Source organism: Bombus pascuorum, chromosome 1, assembly GCF_905332965.1.
Source record: "Bombus pascuorum chromosome 1, iyBomPasc1.1, whole genome shotgun sequence".
Classification (NCBI taxonomy): Eukaryota; Metazoa; Arthropoda; class Insecta; order Hymenoptera; family Apidae; genus Bombus; species Bombus pascuorum.
This window is the reverse complement of record NC_083488.1, coordinates 14,936,730-14,957,443: the sequence shown is the minus strand read 5'-3', so window position 1 is coordinate 14,957,443 and position 20,714 is coordinate 14,936,730. Positions and strand designations below refer to the sequence as shown.

Here is a 20,714-nt window from a genome sequence, read left to right as displayed (position 1 = left end):
ATATTATTTTACGAAAAGTACAATTTTTCTTATTTTGCGGAGGCGTTTCCGGTCGCCTCTCGGTAGCTTAGATTGAAAAAATTAATTCAAATCCAATACATCGATACATTTATTCACTTTTAATTAGGTTACACCAGATATTTCTTACAGTCTCACAAATACACGTTGTGCACAGAACTTCTAAGCTCCCCGGCTCTCGTTTATAAACAGAAGATAAACAGGCAGCGGTCAACAACCAACAGACGCATATGCTGTTGTCATGTCGAAGACACGGGAAATCACGAAATTGACAGATCATCGGTGACCTCCTCGCGTCGCAGTTCGAACGTTTCACAAATAAGGTAAAGAATTGAACTTTAGATATAATAGTAAAATTTATTGTATGAATCCAACAGAGTGACGATTCAGAGTTATAACAGAATGTCTAGAGCTGATTTTAGGAAGGTTTATATACTATGGGTTTGGCTCCTATGGAGGGGTGTCGTCGGGAGTGTCGCCGGGGCACAGGTCAGAGTTGGCCATGCTGTTACTGTTTTTTGACACTGGAACACTCTCTACGTTGTTGTTTCGATGACCTGCAGGATGTTCGTTAGACTCCCTTGATTTTTCTATTGCTAATTTATGGCTCCTGTGACTATTTGTGACACTGTTAGAGACACACAATTGTAGACAGAATGTACTGTAGTGGTACCGACAATTTCTTGCGAATATCTCGTAAACTAAAGCCAAGCAGCGATTATATATATCGCAAAAAGTTGTTCAAAATATTGATTTCTACAACATATCTAAAAATTATTGAAATCAATGAAATGAGTGCGATATCGACAATTACCATGATCTTTTTACTTTGTTCAGCCATTTAAGTCCTAGGGGTCATTGAAAAAACAGGATCGAAATATCCCGAACAGCACGATAACGCTTGTCTTAATCAATTGCGAAGAAAACCAAGCGACGTAATAGTGCTCGTCATATTTGTTACTTTATGAAATACATCTATATCATTATATATGCATACTATTAGTTTATAAATATTTCAAGTTTTATTCAATAAAAATTATTGAGAAGATAACAGTGAAATAGAAAATACCGTCACTCGTCCTTTCCGACACAAAATCTAAACAGCGTGATTGCGCTGCTTGAAACTCGAGCAGTTAGGGAGCAATGGACATAATATTTGCGATTAAGGCGAATAAAAGTGAAAATAGAAAATTTGAAAATACATATTGTATGTCGAAATCATTGTAAAGCTATATGCCATTTCTTCATGGCTGTATCGTAAAAATTGTTCGGGAATCGAAGGAGATCAACTTCACTTTTTTAAATGAAATGTTTTACATTTTTTAATACATTAATCGATTCATCATAGCATTCCTTATAGAAAATTATTTACCTATTTATGTCAAAAATTTATTAGTAGTGCGCAAAAAACTTGTTGCGAGGGTTTAAAAACATAAAGAAAATTAATAAATTTTGGGTTTTTGTCAATTAGCAGTCAAATGTATATACCGTATATTATGATAGAAAATTTCTTTGTCATTATGATATGAATATCATATCATATAAACAATGAAATTATTTATGTCAATATTATACTTTCGAGAGAATGTAATCTGATCTATCTATTTGCTTGAATCGAATCACGTTAACTTTTGGGTTTCCCAGCTACATAGAAATAATGTTATTGGTTAATAGCTATTTCGAATGATCGATGTATTAATTTTTTGATTAGATGTCATTTTTATAGGTGGTTTGTTAGGCTGCCTGGTGCGAGTATAAAGACGCGAAGGTGTGTGGATCATCAGAAAATCTATATGTTGTTTTGTTACGATGCGCGACATACATTTTGTCCTGAAGATAACGGATTTCGGTACGTGATTTTTCCGAAATTTCATCGGAACAATCGATTAAACTCATTAAAATCATCACATAAAATCATTGAGGAAAAGGCTCCTTGATAAGCTTTTGTAAGGTCACGAGGCAATCTCATGCTAGCCCGAGTTAAATGGGCCTTCAAGGCACTTGAACTTAGCTTAAGTAGAAATGGTTCCATATATGTGTACAGAATCGATTTTTCAAGTGGCTGAGCCAGTTTAGTTTGCTAATGAAAACGGCTCCATATAAATAGATTGAGGCAAATGTTCTTGGATTAGCGTAACTTGCCAGTGGATCTTCAGCTTAAACCTTGATGACACATTATTTATGGTTCCGATACCGCATAACATACGACGTATGAGCTTGACATCTGCATTTAACTGCATTGACTGACTTGAAGTTATAATATATGTACAAATATATGTATATGTACATATCTATACATATGATTAAATATGTATATGTTTCATATGTTTCTACTTTCAGAGAAATTCATTTCTATTAATAAAATATTAGCTATAGTAACCGTTCCATAATATTAAAAATTGGTTAAAATTGTATTTAAAATTCTTTAAAAAATTCAATTTTTACTTTTATACATTTTTAATAATAATAATAATTATTTCATCTTCATAATGTAAAATAACATTAAAGAATGCAATGTATAAAACAATATAAAAATCCTAAAACTTTCATAATAATCTATTCCATATCACAAACGCTTGTTAAAATTTATGATAATATTTATGATAATTTTCCTCTTATTACCTTTTTTCTCTAAAAATCTATTTTTTATCTTTTATTTCTGTAACTACCATCGCCCCATTTGATGTCACCTAATTTCTTTTAAAAGAATTTTAGAGTGTACCAAATCCCATGATATAGAGCTTGTATCTTTTTTAGTACACAAATCCATTACTATTTGTGTGCTTTTTACTCCCCGCATTATTCCCAAACATGTGCCAGCTGCCATGTTATATATAGGTGTATTATTCTAAACAAAATGTATTTACTCAGTAAATATAATATAATTTAAAATTGTAAATATTAGAGAACTAATAAATACTTACAGTATTTTTATGATGCCATTCTTGATTGCCACCCATCTCATGGCATTTTCCAAGCTTTGGAACTTTCTCAGCTCCTTCCATGCAAAGCATCTGGCCAAGTACTAATTCGTTTTTACCAGTCTCATACCACATCTATGAAAATTGAAATAAGTTTAAAGAAACTTAATTTGAAAAGATATAATGTATTTAGTTACCTGTGATTTAATTCTTAAACATGGTGCTAATATAAGTTTAGAACCTTTTGTTTTAATATCTTTCTCACTTTGAATGCATAATGCTGAATTAGAAAGTCTAATTTGATATTGATCAGTGTAATTTCTTTTCCTAGAATGCCAGGGTTGTATCGGTTTCTGTTCGATTTTTGCCCATTTTTCTTTTAATCTATTTTTATTATCATCTGGTAATGCTAGTTCAGGGTATACTACATTTAAGTACCATGCAAAATTTTTACATTTTAATCTCTTTCTTAAATTTAATCTTTCCGAAATATCACCGTAATCAACTTTTTGAACATTTTTTAAAAAATAATCTTTATATTCATCTAACCAAACATGTGCGACGCGTAATGAATTTTTCAACATAGTATCATGTTGATCAAATGTACCATATGGTCTCCTTCTTCTAAATACATGTCCAACTCTTGAGCATGGTATTAATTCAATACTTCCACCACACATCCAAATCTAAAAGACATTACAAATTATTATTGGAATATAAAATATATGGTTAAAAAAATGATTATCTTACTCTAAATGATATTTCAAGATTTTCACCACCCCAGATATCCATACCAGCATCATATTCTCCCAATTTTGTAAAGTATTTTCTGTCCATTGCAAATAAACCTCCAGCCATTGTTGGAGACCTATTGAATAATAATTGCTAACATATATATTACAGGAAACTGTTATATTAGTACACATGTAACTAAATAAGTACACATATATCCTCACTTTATAGGTTTTACAAAATCTTCATCATGAACAAATGTACCAATTGGCACATTATCCCATTTAAAATGCAAACCCCAATTAAAACCTCCTCTTACCAGAGGACTACCAGTATATTGAAATGTATCTGGATTAATTATATCAATAACTGGCATGGCAATGACAGTTTTTGAATGAGCAATTTGTGAGAGGAGGGGTTCTATCCACCTTTTGTTTACTTCTATATGACTGTCTAAGAAAATTAAAACTTCTCCAGTTGCTTTCCTTGCACCAAACATTCTTGCTCTGATCAATCCTTCTCGTTTCTCTGTTTTATAAAATTTCACTTTACCATCAAAATTGTTGGCAATGTATGTCTTAATTTTTTCATGTAACGCTTCGCTATCACTCCAATCATTTACTAAGATAATTTCATGTAGAAGACTTGCAGGAGTTCTATCAATAATGGAATGCAAGGATCTTAAAAGTGTCATATAATGTTCATTATAAAAACATATAACAATACTAGCATTTGGTAATTTAGAAGAATAATTTTGTATTTCACATAATTTATGCCTCGTATCTGGTAATTCTCTATGCAGCCCAATATTATCTGACACTAATATATTAAAGGAGTAATTTTTATATCCTTCATCTCGTTTTCGTTGATCTTCAAAATTTTTTACCATTCCTAGTTCATCTAAACCTATAAATAAATACAATATCAATATGGAATCGAATTAATGGTTTAAAAAACAATTATACATGATATAGTGATAAATAATATTAAAAAATGTTATATCAAGAATTTAAAATAAATATTAGTTCTCTGAATATACCTTGTCCTAATGTAACAGCAGGTTTTACTGGTACAGGTTGTAATTGTTGTAATAGTTTGTCACTATTTTTAAAGGCATTTCTCCTTAAATTATAAGTACCTTTATCTATCATACTTTGTTTGTCATGATGAGCAATTAAATTATTGTGGAATTTAAGATGTTGATTACTATAAGTTTTATGATAAAATTGAGAGTCTTTTCCTAACTTTGAATTCTCTAATACTAACATTGTTGGATTTGCAGTATTAGTATTTTGAGATAATCTTGAATAAAGATATAAACTAGAGGCCCATGTTAATGAAGCTATTATTATTCCAGATATAAAAGAAACATATCTTGTTGACATCATCTGTAAAGAATAAAAAAATAACATAGCTTGTATTATATACAACGGTATATTTACTACTAACATTACTTTTATTAAAAGCAATTTACGGCAAGCAAAAGATTACATATACTCCAACTTACGTTGGAATACTTCTTTCTAGCCTTATTCAAATTCTGACTATCTGATGAAAGTGCATTCTAAAGATAAAAAAAGCACACAACGATGTTACTACAAGATACTATGTGTCACCATTTTGTAATTTACCCGTAACAGCTGCATTATTGATTTCTAATTATTTTATGATATATGTGTATATATAGATATATGTGTACAATAGAAAAATGTAAATATTTTAACGGTAGTATTTATATCTATATTAATTTATTAATAATATTTATCTTTTTATATTTTTCAAGCAATTTAAAGAAGTAAGAAGTTTCTTCTACCAGCCCCTGTGGCCTAATGGATAAGGCATCGGTCTCCTAAACCGGGGATTGTGGGTTCGAGTCCCACCAGGGGTAATCTCAAACAAATAAATTTTTTTCCTTACAATGAAAACTTATTTCGTATCTTTACGTTTCTCGTTATTAGTATTTATCATTACTGTCTTTAGAAATGACAGAGAAATTAATAAAGACAAGGTAATTTATTTACACAAATATTTTTTAGTATTCAAATGTTTACATTATTGTAACAGAGAAAATATTCTTTTACAGACATTTCTTACACATTCCTTGTTTTTTTAACTAATTTATATAATAATTAAATATCTGTGCATATTCAGGATATTAATTGATTTTTGCATTTTTAATCTCTGCTTTATTTTTTTTATGATTGTTTTCTACATCTGCTTTATAATGTGCAATAAATCTTGCAGATGGATCACTAACTCCCTTTGTCCATCGTGGCATCCAAAAGTATGGCACAAAATTTTTAGCTTGTTTTGCATAATGTTTCTCAAAAACTTTTCTGAAGTATAAAAATTAATATTTATTTTTGGAGTACTAGTAAAGCATAAAGTAAGTGCAAAGATAAATATCAGACCTGTAATAAAGAGCTTCTTTGGTTTTTGGAGGACAATGAGGGAAGTTTAAATAAGCTTTTTCTAATTCTTCGTGTGAAATACGGGTATTTACTATGTCATCTATAATGTGGAAAAGCGATTTCTTAAGCGATGTTACACCATCGCTGAAAGCTTCTTTATGTCTCCATAATATATTTGACGGTAACAGGTTCGTATCATCAAATGCAGATCTTAATAAATATTTTTCAATTCCTCCTGTAGTAAATAATATATTTAAATTTTAATTTAATCCGTTAATTTTTGTTTATTTTATTAGACTGTACCTTGAGGCTGTCTTGAAGCAGCATCTAATGATAAATAATAATTTGTGAACTGGATGTCTAAGAATGGAACTCGTAATTCTAAACTAAAAGCACTGGTTGTTCTGTCTGCTCTCAAGCTATCATATAAATATATATCCTTCAATAATCGAACAGACTCATTGTGAGCTTCTGTTGCATTTGGTGCATCTCTGAAATAAATGTATCCTTGTGCCAACTCGTCTGCACCTTCTCCACTAAATATTACAGTTGCTTTTGTGTTATATTTTATGTATCTTGAGATAAGATACATACTGAAAATAAAATTAATATCTCTGAACATGTACAAATTATTTATTCATAAAATTAAGATACTTTGTTTGTAGAGTGTAATTTACCCAATAGACGCTCGAATTGTAGTAATATCACAGGTCTCCAATTGATAAATGAGTTTGTCCAAAATATCAACTACATCATCTTTGGAAAATATTACTTCATGATGTTCTGTTCCTATATGTTCCGCAACCTAATAAATGTTATTATATTTAATTATGAACCTGAGGAACGTATCATTACATAAAAATGTAACTTTCAACCTGTCTGGCTGCAATAATATCTGGGCTGTCTCCCATACCAATTGCGAAACTTTTTATTTTATATGGCAATTTCATCTCCTTTGCATGTTTTACAAGTAAAGCAGCAATTAAACTGGAATCTAGACCACCTGATAGTAGACAACCAACTTCTCTGTCACACATGAATCTTTTTTTCACAGCAACCGAAAGTAGCTTTCTTATATTTCCATATACATCTGTACTACTCAAACCTGAAATATAATTTATTAAATTATTTTGTTTGTTTAAGGTTTATAAATACTGCAATATTACATGTTTCAACAAACTATTATAAGGAACAAAAGCTGCAAAATGAGGCTTGTCTCCAGGTTGATAATAGTTTACTTTTGTTAATAATTTCGTTCTACCACCATTTAAAATTTCATACTCTTCATAACTTCCTGGTTGAAATGGCTCCAATGTCCATTTCGATGTCATTTGTTTAGTTATTTCCATAAGCCCCTAAACAAACATTTTAATACAAGAAATGTTTATTTCATACTGAAAGAATATACATTTAATTTATTACTTTGCTCTCTGAACAAATCCCAAGTTGTCCATCATCAGAGCTTAATCGGAAAAGAGGTCTAACACCATAGGGATCTCTACCAATAAGAATCCTTCTACTTTCAATATCCATTAAACAGAATGCAAAAACTCCATCAAGCATTTTTGTCACATTTTCAATACCAAGATGTACATATAAATGTATTATCACTTCAACATCACATTTGGTTGTATACGTAAATCCATGTTCCATACCAAGCTACAAAATTACATTTATTATGTAATAAGCGAAACAGTTATCTGAAAATGAAATAATATTTAAATAAACAATAACAAATAATGACAGTGTTACCTTTTGACAATTATAAATTTCACCATTGCATAGTAAAAATAAATGTGGATATTGATAAAGTCTCATTGGTTGCATTCCATGAAGATTGTCCACAATTGCTAATCTATGAAACCCAAGATAACCATTCTGCAAGAAAATATTGCAAAAATGTGTTTATATTATATAATTACGTTAATAAATGTATGTATAATTGTTTGAAAAGTTCTTTGAAAAGTTTTAATGAAATCATACCTTAACTGCATGATCAAATTCAAGTTTAAATGCTTCTGGACCACGATGTGCTATCCTCTCAAAGTTTTTAGAAATATTGGTTAAAGATGGTACATCTAATCCAAAGAGAGCCCAAATTCCACACATCTTATATTTTTTAACTGTACTAGTTTATAACAAATTATTATCGATTTATAATGTAAACATCTTGCATGGAAAAATTAAAGCATGTACTAAATAAACACTGAATGAAAATATTAAAAACAATAAAAAGTACCTTATGAGGAATTGCTAAGAGTATCTTACGAAAAATCGAATTTCTCTTTCGTTTTAATTGTTATTATATGTATATACATATGTACAACACATATAGTAATTGAAGCGACAGATGTTAAGAATGAATGAACACGTGTCCATTACGAATACGCTATTCCACGTATATATGTAAGAATTTACAGTTTTGTGACGTAATGTTGATAACATTTAACAAATAAGATGATAATAAAATAAAAAGTATATTAATTTAATTCTCATATTGCAGTGCCTGAGTTCGTTCGAACTAGTTAGCAAACGACGTAAGTTGTTTATGATAGGATGATAAGAAGCTGAACGTATCTTTAAATGATGGATTTAATCAGTATTCGATAGTTCATAGATGACTCGCTATATTTGATTGCAATAGTATGTATACATGTACAATGTTGCCATTTTTAATCTTCTCGCGAGCGTGGGTTCCGAATTAAGTGGATAACCCCGTATGTAATTGTTAACTTCTAAATTCATCTCAGCTTTGAACCACGACTGTCATTCTATTTTCGTATTTTGTACTCTTCTTACTCTTTTTACCTATATTACATTCTATTACTATCTATATGTACTACTCTTTTAACAGGCAATCCCAATTTAAAATATTATGTTGCTCCACTTTAAGGAATATGAATGTCTGCGCCAATCATTTTTTATCCGAAATGTTCAAAGCAAATCCTACAAAAAATACAAATAGAAGGAAAAGGTTGAAGGAGAATGCCGTGCCCGAACCATCACAATATTTCTGTAAAAAATAAAGAAGAAAATTAGATGTACAAGAAAGACAACTTGTAATCTAAAAACAGCTGATGAAAAAAGAAGAAGGGCAAGCCGAAGAAGGACATCAACATCACCACACCACTACCAACAACAGCAAGTGAACGTGGTTTATTGGTGTAGAGGTAACACATTTTTTTGGTGTTAAAAATAATATTTTTTAAAACATAAATTTTAATGATTTCACATCAGCTTCATTGCTGTATTATTCCAGAGGTAAATATTAGTGAATACTTTTGGAAAAAGTACAATGTTCCAGTTTTATTTCTATTAAATGCATAATAGTATATATTCGTACAAGAAGAGGAAGACGAATCAAGAAGAAGAGGATGAATCCCGACATTTTCGCCTGAGAAGAGGACGCTTCGTTGCAGAAGGCGAAAATGCTGTTTCCCGTTGATTCTCTTATTCATAAGATAAGGCAATCAATCACTGTGAAGTCAGCCTACAAAACAATCGTGTTCCGAATTCCACATTTTCTGAAGAATCAATTCCTTCAATTATTCTGAAGGAGAGCTTTCCGTTAAAGCTGAAGAAGATCCGCACTCGAGAAGACATAAAAAAAAAAAGAGCGCATGCATGTATCAAGGGTCAAGAGGAAGGGCGAAGATCAGTTTAGATTTTCTCAACGGCAGAAATTTATTTATTTCCTTTATTTTTTGTTAGTAAATTATTATATTCTAAAAGTTTGTACTATTTCTAACTCTACTTTATATGTGTCATCGTTCAAAAATATAGTAAACAATTAATTTCTTTTTCTTAATTTACAATTAGTTTCATTATTGCACGATTTTATCATTCTTATAGTTGTCTATCTCGGATAGGATAGTAGATATGAACTTTTCCGTAGAAACTTATAATTAAATGTTTCTTGTACAATTCAATGGAATTTGGAATGGAACTCAATACGTTCTTGTCTATGCTAGTATGCAACCAAACAGGGCAGATCCTTAATTTTCTAGGTTCTTGTACATGCTAATGTCAATTAAACTCAGCATTTAGTCGCATGGTGCAGTATTAGTCCGCGAACAACTAGGTCCATAAGCACTCTCATTTCCTCTTTCATTCTACTTTATTTTATTCTATTTTGTTATTTATGCAATAAAAATTATAAGATAGTACTTTATATTTTAATTCATTTGAAATTTTCTAACTTTTTTATTCATAATAATGACATAGAATTGTTTTCATAAAATTTTTATTCATGATTTAAAATATTGAAATAAATAGAAAAAACAGAAGCAAATCATCTTTTCTAATTTCTAATTTTGATAAAAGACTTTTCAAGCGTTAATAAGATATCTATGTATGTATGTATATATGTACTTATGTACGTATGTATATTATTTATGTAATGAAGCTTAAACCCTAGATGTAGTATAATTTTTGTTTACATAAGTGTATGTTTAGTATGATTTATTTTATTAAAATATTATATTTTATTTAAATAAAAAATATTATTTTTATAATAAATTCAAACGTTCTCTACTCAGTATTTATGACAGGCGTGGATTGATATGTCCGAAAATTCTTCTAGTAAAGATGATTCCATAAAGCATATTTATTACGTAAAAATTATATATATGTATATTTTAGCATATATATAATTTGTTAAATTCCTTTGACATTACACACAATTAATCAATGAAAGAGTATATTACTTATGAACAAAATATAATCTACAAAGGTACGTCAATGACGATTAAACATTTTTCAATCACAAATTAAAAAATTATCTTTTATTCCCGCAAATTGGTTGAACCTTATTTTAAGGTATCAAAAATTATATGTTTTATTTGCAATTTTGTAGTTCTCGACCTATAGAATTTCAAAATATAAATTTTAAGTTACGGAATTCACTGGTTCAAAAGTTCTGACTGTCACGGACATGGGAATACAGAAACTGTAGAGACTATAGGGACCGTGCAATAATTGAAGAAAGATGGAGCCGTTTTCTGGCAGGGGGGCATAGTATTTGGGGCCGCATTGGTGATTGGATGTGATTGCGGAAGCGCAATTTTATTTTCATCAAGTAACACTGGATCAATGTAAATGGTTAACTGGTTTATTTTCTCCTTCCAATACAGGTCATTAAGTCAGTGATCAATGATCAATGCGACCCTAAAGTACCACATGATCGTGTTTTTCATTTCCTTCAGAGTGGCTCATACAAATAGATCTCAATATTTGTACACCAAAGTCTAGGGAAAACCGTCCGAAAAATGAGTCGTGACTAGCTGTCAAAAAATCAACATAAACAAGAGGGTTCTTGTTCTGCGCATGCGTGACGTACTATGAATGTCTCAGTCAGAGACAGAGACACTATATTCATCTCTGTCTGTCTCTCAAGAACGCGATCTTTGCCTACTGTCCATGTTGATTTGTCACAACTAGATACGACTCAATTTACGGTCGATTTTCTCTAACTAGTGTCCAGACCTGTTTATATGATCATTAGTAAAATTTACCTTGCAGGGTCGTAACTTAGGCAGTCACCGTGATGGGAAAACTCATAAGTTATATTTGTAGGAATATAATAGGAACTGATAGGATTGAAAGTACTAGCGTGGAAGTATCGCATGTCGGTGTGCCGCTAGCCATCTGATGGCAGAGTTTGGAGTGTCTCTACATGATTGCAGTCAGTGGTGCCCTCTTTCAACTCGCTTGAAAATTTGGTAACTCATATGAAGTAGTGATTATATTAAAGACAGGAGGGGGACATACGATCGCTGTTCCTTTCCTCTGGTTTGCTCTTTTTCCGTTTAATTTCTTTGATCGCATAGATTTTTTTTTGGTAGTATATGCATTTAAAATTCAAGACAAGTTACATTTAATTTACATAAGTATGTTTATACAGAGTAGGAGGTAATCAAACTGGTGTGCGTAATAAACATCTAAGTAGTTTGTTCGATCAGCTGGTCTCTTGTGAGTTGTGCGAGACCGCCTTGAATGTTGGCATACAAGTGCGCCGAGCAGTTGGCTCTTGCCAGGGCTCCAGGAAGGATGTGTAATCGGGGGTGTACGGTTCTTGAGACTGCCACCGGTTTTTTGCGTGCCGGCCGCTTTATGGCCTACAACGCGGCACCATAGCCTCGGCTATCCGATTAAAATATCCTTATTTCGTGTTTTATTCATCCGTCCGATGTAAAGAGTATGAGCGACAACTTGTATTCACAAAAATGGAGTAGTTGTTGGCGAAAAATTTTCGGTGACGAGTTATTTTCTACGGTGAAAACAATATCGAGAATCGACGACGTTCGTTAGTTACCGCGTACTTATCGTTAAAGTTTCAGTTCGACAAGTTGAAACCTGTATTTTCAAGGTTAGAACTGACGAATATCGTGCACACAACACGACACGACACGACACGACTTGGCGGTGGTGCGCTTCGTATTTTTACGACGCGCTTAGGTTAAGTGTCATTCGATGTACCATCGAATTGTTGAATGACAAGTTGAAAAAGAGGCAGATACTTATTGTATCAATTATATCAAAATTTTCTTTACGGATACTATACGAGTGTACACATTCTGTTTGAGAGAAAGGGTAGTAAACGTGATTCACTGTGGCGAAGAAACAACGAGACGAAACCTCGCCATTGCAACTGATCAAATTCAACATATGTATTTGTGTGCCCTTCTTGGTGCAACGAAAATTCCCGCAAAACAAGCCGGTCGATACGATCCAAGTGTCTCAGAGAAAGAAATTTGTGGATTTCCTTGGTAAGACAGCGTGGTGATCATCGTTCTGCGTTAGTCGTATTGATAGATGATGGGAATGATCCAAAATGTTTTTCTGCAAACGTAACATAACTTCTCTGATCAATTAAACAAAATCTAAAAAAGAAATAAAATAGTCTGACTCTAAGCTGCTGTAATATCATTCAATTCATTAAATTTTCGGATCGTATTAATTACTGAACATATTAATTGTTCATATCGATACGTGTTCCAAATTGCAAGAAACCGGAAGGAAGTGTGTGCAGTTAAACGATAAAAAAGTACGGCTGACGTGGGTTAGCAAATTATAGGGTTTGTTATCGACGTCATTTAATGGCTCACATGATTCTTGTACTTAATGCAAAACCTAACCTCAATGCAAGCAGTACAAAGTACTTATCGTAAATCGAAATCTGCAGTACTTTCATTTCTAATCGATGAGACAAGCAAGAGAATACGTCAAGTTTGATTTTACAATCGGTTTCTGAAAACGGCTTGACTACCCGATTCCAGTACTTAACAGTTTCGATCTTGGGAGAAAAAGAGAATACACTGTGCCGGCATTATCTATTTATCGACAGTTTATACTAATGTATAGAGTGGTGAAAAATTTATTCAGTGTGTGCATAAATAATTAGTGAAACGCTTTTCTATATTAGCAATTTTGTAGCTACTGGCTAACCAACTTTATCGGAGGACGATTTTCTAGCGATAACGAAAACGATTATTACGCAAATAAACGACATCGCTGCCGAAAAATTTTTAGACAGTGCAACGCATCGTATCAAGGTAAATGCATATATGCATAGTGGCATGAAAATAAAACAACTATCTAAGACAAATTATCTTGTATGAAATCTTATTTCATTTCTTAATTTTAACATTTTCTCTGAAAATTTTTAAATTTGTTTTTTGTTTTACACATTATCACATTTTAAATATCATAATGCTAACGAAACGTGTATTTTTAACAACTTGTATTTTCTGTGTAACTAGTTTTTTTATCGTTTATATATTTTGATTAATTCTTCAATTTAATTCTTAGTAAATGATTAATAAGCATATTCTTTAATGTGAAAAATAAGCTTTCTTGGAATAAAGTAAGGTAGTATTTATTTATTAATGTAAAGATAGAATGTAATGTAGACACAGAAACGGAATTAAGATAATTTTTATAGTATGTAAGAATGTATGATAAAATTTCATTTTGGCCAAGCCAAAGACAATCCTTAATAATCAAGACACCTTATGTAAGATATACCGTGTATTCTTTGGGTTTGGCTAATCAGGAAGTAATAATAGCTGAGGTATATACACATACCTATGTATATATATCTACATATACATATGCACTTGTTATGATATTGAGCTGCTGTTTACATTTCAATATTTTTTTATATAATTTCGATATAATTATCGATTGTTGCGATATGTTTGTTTAATAATATGAATTTTTGGAAATTTTGAGTTATTTAAGGGAAATCAATTCGAATAAAATTTCTTTTATTTTTGCCGACAGGAATAAAAAAATGCTTAATCAATGTAGAATTTGTAATCAATTTTTTTGGAGTAAAATATTTTTTGGAAGTACATACATACATGTATACATTTTTTGGTAATTTCGTATGTGTGTGTGTGAGTAACGTTCGTTATTCGCTATTTTAATATCGGCATCACACTATTCATTTAAAACACAATAAAACGGTAACAAGAAATCGTGCATAAACTTTTAAGGAGTTGTTGTAAAAGAGAGGTTTCAATCTTCATTCTTCATGGCGATGTAAGCTTTGAAGAAATTTTTTAAATTTTGCAGAGGCGTTTAGTTCTATAAAATTTTCGGGGAAGGAAACCATCTTTACATTTTCATACTGCTTGTTAGTGTAAACACATCTTCGAGGTGATTCATCTTACTGAGATGAAAATATGGGTTTCGTAGTAAAATGATGTCAAATGAATTGTTATATGATTTTGCCTACCAGGTTATAACAGTTCGAATATCAACACTTTTTCGATAAAAATTCTGTAATATAATTTCTTAATTTCATTACTGTGGTTTTCTTATTATAAAAAAGACTATGACAAATTGAAAAAAATTTAGTTAGGTCATCCATGATTTCTTTATCATGAGAAACTCAACATAAATTAAAAGTTACCATAACGTATTATACAATATAAACAGTAGTAAACTTCGGTCCCTTTATATTTTTCTCACAAATCTATCATTTACATCATTTATGCAAAATCTCTGACAGTCAATAGTATTCTACATGCTATACTATACGTATGTATATATATATTTGTAAAAAGTCTATTCATTTTATCTTTCTTTCTGTTATGTATTACGCATAATTTCTGCCCATTGCTGTAATTCAATTGGATTGTTATGTATGAACAAATCAATCTCATTAAATTTTCTTAGAAGAAAATGGAAAGCATTAAGCTTCCATTTTAGATTGAAATTATCATATCGATTAATTAGTTTTTGTTCTTTCTAATGAATATTATGAGTTTTTGAAGTATTAAACGGAATCCTTTTTTTTTCTTAATGTGCTACGTATATACAAAATTTAACGTCGAACTTTTAATGAAATATTTACTATATTATACAGAGTGTTCTGTGCAATTTGGCAAAACTACATAACTATATGTAGCTCTAAAACGATAGAAAGTAAGAGATATGTCATTAGGCAAAATGAAAAGGTTCCGATTGTGTTTTGAAAATTTTACGTTTACCTTTATTTTTCTAAAGTGAATTATAAATGTTTCTATATAGCAGTCGATGCCAAACGATCTTTTTATTTTCTACATATAAAAAATGAATATCTCTTACTTAATAATCACATAGATCGAAATTGATTAATTTACAAGATATCTGAACTTTCATTTCGTAAAACTTCTCGTATGAAAAACAAGGAAAGATATATCGCAGTAGCAATACACTTGTGTTTATACCTATATATATCTGTTTGTTTTCCATACGATTATTTTTACAAGATCAAAGTTAAAATATATCTACGACTAATCAATTTAATGTCATTTACGTGGATCACTCTGTATACATATGTATGTACATAGTATATGCTTGTCCATGTTAATCGTGTGACAGATATCTTTTCAATTCTTATGGTTTCAACGATGTATTAAAATCACATATGTATAGTGGCTCGCGAAAGTATTCGGACACCCTATAGAAACTTTTTATAAATATATACATAGGTATATTACAAGTGTTATACAAAACTTTATGATGTTTTATTAGCGCTGTAATGAGATATGACTATCATGATTATATTGGTAACGTTTGAAATAAATCTGATAATGTGTATAGAAGGTATAAGATATTTATTAATTTATTACAAACATACAAGTACACTTCGTAAAGGTTACTATTTAAGCAGTCAATTATTCACTAGTGTATTTAGTAGAGTATTTATTGTAATAAGTCATGATATTTGGAGAGACCATTTTTACTATTAATTATGTGTTTAAGACTTATGTAGTATATTAATTTTTTTATTAAATGTATGTTTGCAATGAATGTTTTGTTACTTCTACGTATACATTATTGGATTGGTTTCAAATTTTACCAATATAATCACGATAATCGTGCCTCATTCCAGTTCCATCCAGATCTTATTCCATTAATGAAACATGAAAAAGTTTCGTATAGTGCACATAATATAATACATTGATAAAAGTTTCCTATGGAAAGTAAGTTAATATTTTCGTGAGTAACTGTGTTTCAAATATTCAAATTAGATGCAATAGCAAGTAACAGCCAAAAATGATAAGAGAAGTTGTTATCTGCAATAGATCGTGTTATTGGATTTAACTATTATTTCCCAAAATAAAATCGATTGTAACTTTCCTTTTATGAGTTATTATATGCCCGATCGTGTGTAAGTATTTTCAGAAACATTTACAATTAACTGTTCGCATAAATATAATGATGTCGAACGTTGCCGTTTATCTACCCGTCTATTAATTATCCGCGCTAATTACCGTTAATATATTCACATAAATAACATATATGGATAACGCCTCTTGGGTGGGAACATAAAATATAATAAAATTAAATTATAAATAATTTAATTGCTACCTTCTTCGGTTATTTTCGGCCCAATTGTATTTCTTTAACGTTTTCCTTAAAATATTACAAATCTTTTTTGTTCGTTACTATAACGAGAGCAGAATACCAATATAAAAATCTCGTTAGAACATATATATTGTGTAAAGTAATATTTTTAAAAAATATTATGTGGTGAATATGAATTTATAATATTTGGTATAGGTATTTCTAGCATTTTCAATCAATTTATATATTTAAATTTTAATTTTGTACATTGTTTCTATAAGAGGGAATTCGTAGGATATACTTAATATCTTTTCCGTTAATATCTGTTTCCTCTTCAATTCACATATATTTTATTTGATGAAATAAATTTTACAAAATTTTGAGAAAGGTTGAAATATTTGTAACAATACGATTAAGTACCTTGTTTTTATTTATAGAAATTATTTTATGTTTTTGGATTATGTAACTATAAAATATTTGTTATTTTAATAGATGTTCTGTTCTCTGAGTAAGCATATGAAAGTTTATTTATGTTTTTCCCGTGATCCTTAATCAGTTCAGGTAATTAGTTAATTAAACGATTAAAAACTGGAACAAATTCATTATTATTTTTTCAAAGTTTCGATTAGATTTCACTGCTTTATCAATAACGTATTTTATTTACAATTTATCCTCGTAGATAAGTTATTTTTTCGTGTACATTATATATTATTTAATACATATCATCTCGAAAGAAACAGGAAAATGATTAGTTTCATTTATTTCATGACAATATGAAAATGATTGTTTAATTTGCTATTCTTCTGATATGTAGAATTTACCAGTATTCTCGTTATCGTCACAGTACTGAGAATTATTTATATTTGGATCGTTTATACAATGCTTGTTTCTGCTATCGATATGCAAATGATTGTACAGATTATTTATTTAGGTACTTTGTGGATGTGCTTTTACCCGGATAGATCGGATTTGTGCCAATTCCCAATGTAAACACTTCAATTTAGGTTAGTAACGATGACTTATACGTCATCGTCCTATTTTTTAAATATTTGTGATATCGTTGGTAGTTGCGTGTATATCCATTTTTGCCTCTATAAAAGGCTTCGTTTACATCTGTGAAAAATCTGATGGTGATGAAAAGAAGTGTACAATTTGATATCTGTTTCTTACAGCAAAGATAATCATTTATATTTATTATTATTTTCTAAATTACTCATACTAAATGTTTCATCATTTTATTACAGTAGCAGAGGGTTACATCAATCATACTTAACATAAGTATTAAATATTAAATAAAGTTATGGTCGCTATGGATAACATCGGGCCCGTCAAATTCGAGACAAACACGAATCGATTCAACAGACATAACAAAAACATTAGATCCATCAGCTACGATAAAGTTACCAGTGGATTTATCACTTTACTAGGTATCATGCAGGCATTTCTAAACTTATCAGGTTTAACAGAGCTATATTAGGATTTGGGGGAACACGTCCCGTATTCCGAGACATTTATATCCTTCACATATCATAGTTTCACTGACGCTGTGCTCTATGGTACTCCTGGTCAGTTATCATTCGAGATTCCATGTTGCTGATGTAAGAAATATACTTTAAAAAAAAGTAGTCTATATTTCGTATTTACTGCCGCTATTTTAAAACGTTCGGTTAATCTCCGATTACAACTCTATACAGCATTCGTCGTGTTGAAAAGGTCACTGCCACAAAAAGCAATGGAAATGACCTTGCTACAAAATGCAACCGTATACAAAATGAATATAAAATAAATTCGACGAGTTGGATCGCGTGTGTATCATATCTGTGGGAGTTGCTCGTGTCTGTATCCTGTATTGGGTATGATAGGTCGAATGGTGTCTGTAACGAGACTGGTGAATTTGGTAGAGTATCTATCGCGTGATCGATGTGGTGTTTCTATTGGGATTAGCGCTTTTCGTAGTGTGTATATTGAGACTGATTGTCCGATGGTGTTTGTATTGGATTTGAGAAAGCCGTGGTTCTTGTATCCGGTATGATGAAACGAATGTTCCCATCTATGTACGTACATCGATGTTTCTATTCAATTTTATATGTTTCTTATTGTCTGTTCATATATGACAAATCCGAATTCATTTGTGTTGAATCTGATAGGACAAATTGAGCACAGGTCGGTGTCTTCTCTACGGATTCTCATGATTCTGAAGTTATGTATTTAATCCGATGATTGCGTTTCGTTTTAATTGGATTGGGTGAGGTATATTTTGTAACTCTCTATATCCCATTCCAGAAAGTTAGAATCCTAATCTTGTATATATAATTCATTTGTCAGTATTACTAATTTGTATATTTTATATTTGTGTTATATAATTTGTCATACTACAGGAATATTTTCCTTCCTACCTTTTCTTTTACTTTCCTCGAGACAATTTACAGTTTATTCATAAGAACATTCGGTAAAACAAAAATAGTAGGCTCATATGTTGTTTCTTTGTTTTTCTTCGGAGAATATTTTCAGTGATAGGTATGCCATTACTAATTTCATGCATTCTTTTTTCAAATTATAGCAATACTTTGTTTTGATATTTGTGTGTCTTCTTCTTTCATTATTTTGAAGAAATATGCAACGATATGAAACAACGTCCCTTTCTATATGCCTTATGTTCAAAGACAAACCTAGAATTAATATTTATATACCAATAAACATCACTAATAAAGCGATCAGAGCAGTTTAAGCATTCAAATTTTGAATACATATATATAGCAGCGGATAAAAGTTTAACGCGACTACATTTCTGATAAATTATTCCGCTATATTATAGATAATAAATGATCAATAGTCTGCAATTGTTTGATATTATTTGAATTGTTCGGATAATGTAAAAACTGTTATTAATGTAATAAGATTGTTCGAATTCCACTTTATTACACTTTCTAATATTCGATGTATCAGAAACTAACACTTCTTCCAAATCTTGCAATGTCCAGTGCTTGTGTGCTTCAATGAAAGCAATTCCTAGCTTTCGATTTTTGCAACTGAGTATTCTTCTGAAATACGCGTCCTTTGGGACCAAAATTATCAAGATATCTCCGAACGGCTTCCAGACAAATGTTCAGATTATTTTTAGTACAAATTTCATTTTAGAAATCAGTGGCAGTTCGAAAATGATTCTTTTTGGATAAGCGATGGATGCAGTAGCCTACCTTTAATGTAGTCTTTTAATTGATCCCAATAGCAAGCATATTTTTCTACACTTATAGATACCATACTTGCTTACAAACTGTCTCAGATCTTCCAACAATATTTGCTATATTTCAGCAAATGTCTTTTTCTTCTTGCGTAGTGATGTTACAATTTATATATCCTTAGGGCGTAGATTGTTGGCTGTATCCACGATTTTCATTTAAATTTGGTAATTATTATTATAAATTTAATATATTATGTTAAATAGACTTATTGTTGTTCGATTAATTTGCAGCACTACTGTGTTTGAATGTTCACCTTAAATTAATGTCAGCAGCAAATACGGTATCGAATCGTTTCATACTCATCTTGTCAAGTATTGTTCGCGTTTTGCAAGTCTCATGATCGTTCGTAGATAGGGTGTGAGTGTACATATAATCGTAAGGACAACTTCGAACTGTTGGTTATTTAGTATTTATAATATGGTGTGATAATTTATCAGGAAAGTAGTTGTCTTAAACTTTTTCCACTACTATATATATATGTATATTGCACAGCAAATTCTGCTTTGTTACGTATTTAAGTTATGTAAATACATAGCAGTTGTTTTCGGTAA

The 20,714-nt window shown here is 30.6% G+C and overlaps 3 protein-coding genes, 1 long non-coding RNA gene and 1 other non-coding gene across 10 annotated transcripts in view; 3 read left to right on the top strand and 2 right to left on the bottom strand.

Annotated features, from left to right (window-relative positions):
* Positions 1–1,209: 1,209 nt before the first annotated feature.
* On the bottom strand, positions 1,210–5,326 carry LOC132905467 (polypeptide N-acetylgalactosaminyltransferase 35A). 2 transcript variants are annotated; one of them, XM_060956775.1, is made up of 7 exons: positions 5,179–5,326; positions 4,711–5,059; positions 3,896–4,577; positions 3,690–3,807; positions 3,137–3,625; positions 2,943–3,074; positions 1,210–2,866 (listed from the first exon to the last, which is right to left on the bottom strand). In XM_060956775.1, the coding sequence occupies exons 2-7, from the start codon at positions 5,057–5,059 to the stop codon at positions 2,705–2,707; spliced, it is 1,932 nt and encodes a 643-aa protein (XP_060812758.1). In that variant the 5' UTR covers positions 5,179–5,326; the 3' UTR covers positions 1,210–2,704. The 2 variants fall into 2 exon arrangements, with proteins under 2 accessions (XP_060812758.1, XP_060812766.1); XM_060956783.1 differs by having other exon boundaries at positions 5,126–5,304.
* A 160-nt stretch (positions 5,327–5,486) lies between these two features.
* On the top strand, positions 5,487–5,559 carry Trnar-ccu (transfer RNA arginine (anticodon CCU)). The gene has a single exon. It is a non-coding gene; the product is annotated as a tRNA-Arg (tRNA).
* Positions 5,560–5,665: 106 nt separating this feature from the next.
* On the bottom strand, positions 5,666–11,733 carry LOC132905510 (asparagine synthetase [glutamine-hydrolyzing]). Of its 5 annotated transcripts, none has more exons than XM_060956885.1 (10): positions 11,596–11,733; positions 8,066–8,210; positions 7,835–7,960; positions 7,505–7,741; positions 7,263–7,437; positions 6,958–7,187; positions 6,760–6,887; positions 6,386–6,675; positions 6,083–6,317; positions 5,666–6,007 (listed from the first exon to the last, which is right to left on the bottom strand). In XM_060956885.1, exons 1-10 carry the CDS (start codon positions 11,706–11,708, stop codon positions 5,827–5,829), a joined length of 1,860 nt encoding a protein of 619 aa, XP_060812868.1. In that variant the 5' UTR covers positions 11,709–11,733; the 3' UTR covers positions 5,666–5,826. The 5 variants fall into 5 exon arrangements, with proteins under 5 accessions (XP_060812868.1, XP_060812896.1, XP_060812903.1 ...); XM_060956913.1 differs by having other exon boundaries at positions 8,066–8,205; positions 11,596–11,720; XM_060956920.1 differs by having other exon boundaries at positions 8,066–8,160; positions 11,596–11,696.
* On the top strand, positions 8,672–9,890 carry LOC132905769 (uncharacterized). The gene is made up of 2 exons (XR_009657855.1): positions 8,672–8,799; positions 8,937–9,890. It is a non-coding gene; the product is annotated as an uncharacterized LOC132905769 (long non-coding RNA).
* Positions 11,734–11,863: 130 nt separating the features above from the next.
* LOC132905496 (serine-rich adhesin for platelets-like) overlaps positions 11,864–20,714 on the top strand; it is a 134,307-nt gene continuing 125,456 nt past the window's right edge. Inside the window, exon 1 of the mRNA XM_060956831.1 lies at positions 11,864–13,635. The gene's annotated coding sequence lies outside the window, so the exon portion shown is untranslated. The remainder of the gene's footprint in view (positions 13,636–20,714) is intronic.

Bases quoted from the DNA above. Each gene is read 5' to 3' on its own strand.
- LOC132905467 (XM_060956775.1), bottom strand. From the start codon at position 5,059: ATGATGTCAACAAGATATGTTTCTTTTATATCTGGAATAATAATAGCT. The intron at 3,808-3,895 runs GTGAGGATATAT...ATTATTCAATAG, and splicing joins GATTTTGTAAAACCTATAAA to GTCTCCAACAATGGCTGGAG. The intron at 2,867-2,942 runs GTAAGTATTTAT...CATTTTGTTTAG, and splicing joins AATGGCATCATAAAAATACT to AATAATACACCTATATATAA.
- LOC132905510 (XM_060956885.1), bottom strand. From the start codon at position 11,708: ATGCGATACTTCCACGCTAGTACTTTCAATCCTATCAGTTCCTATTAT. The intron at 7,961-8,065 runs GTATGATTTCAT...ATTTTCTTGCAG, and splicing joins AATTTGATCATGCAGTTAAG to AATGGTTATCTTGGGTTTCA. The intron at 7,742-7,834 runs GTAACACTGTCA...GTAATTTTGTAG, and splicing joins AAATTTATAATTGTCAAAAG to CTTGGTATGGAACATGGATT.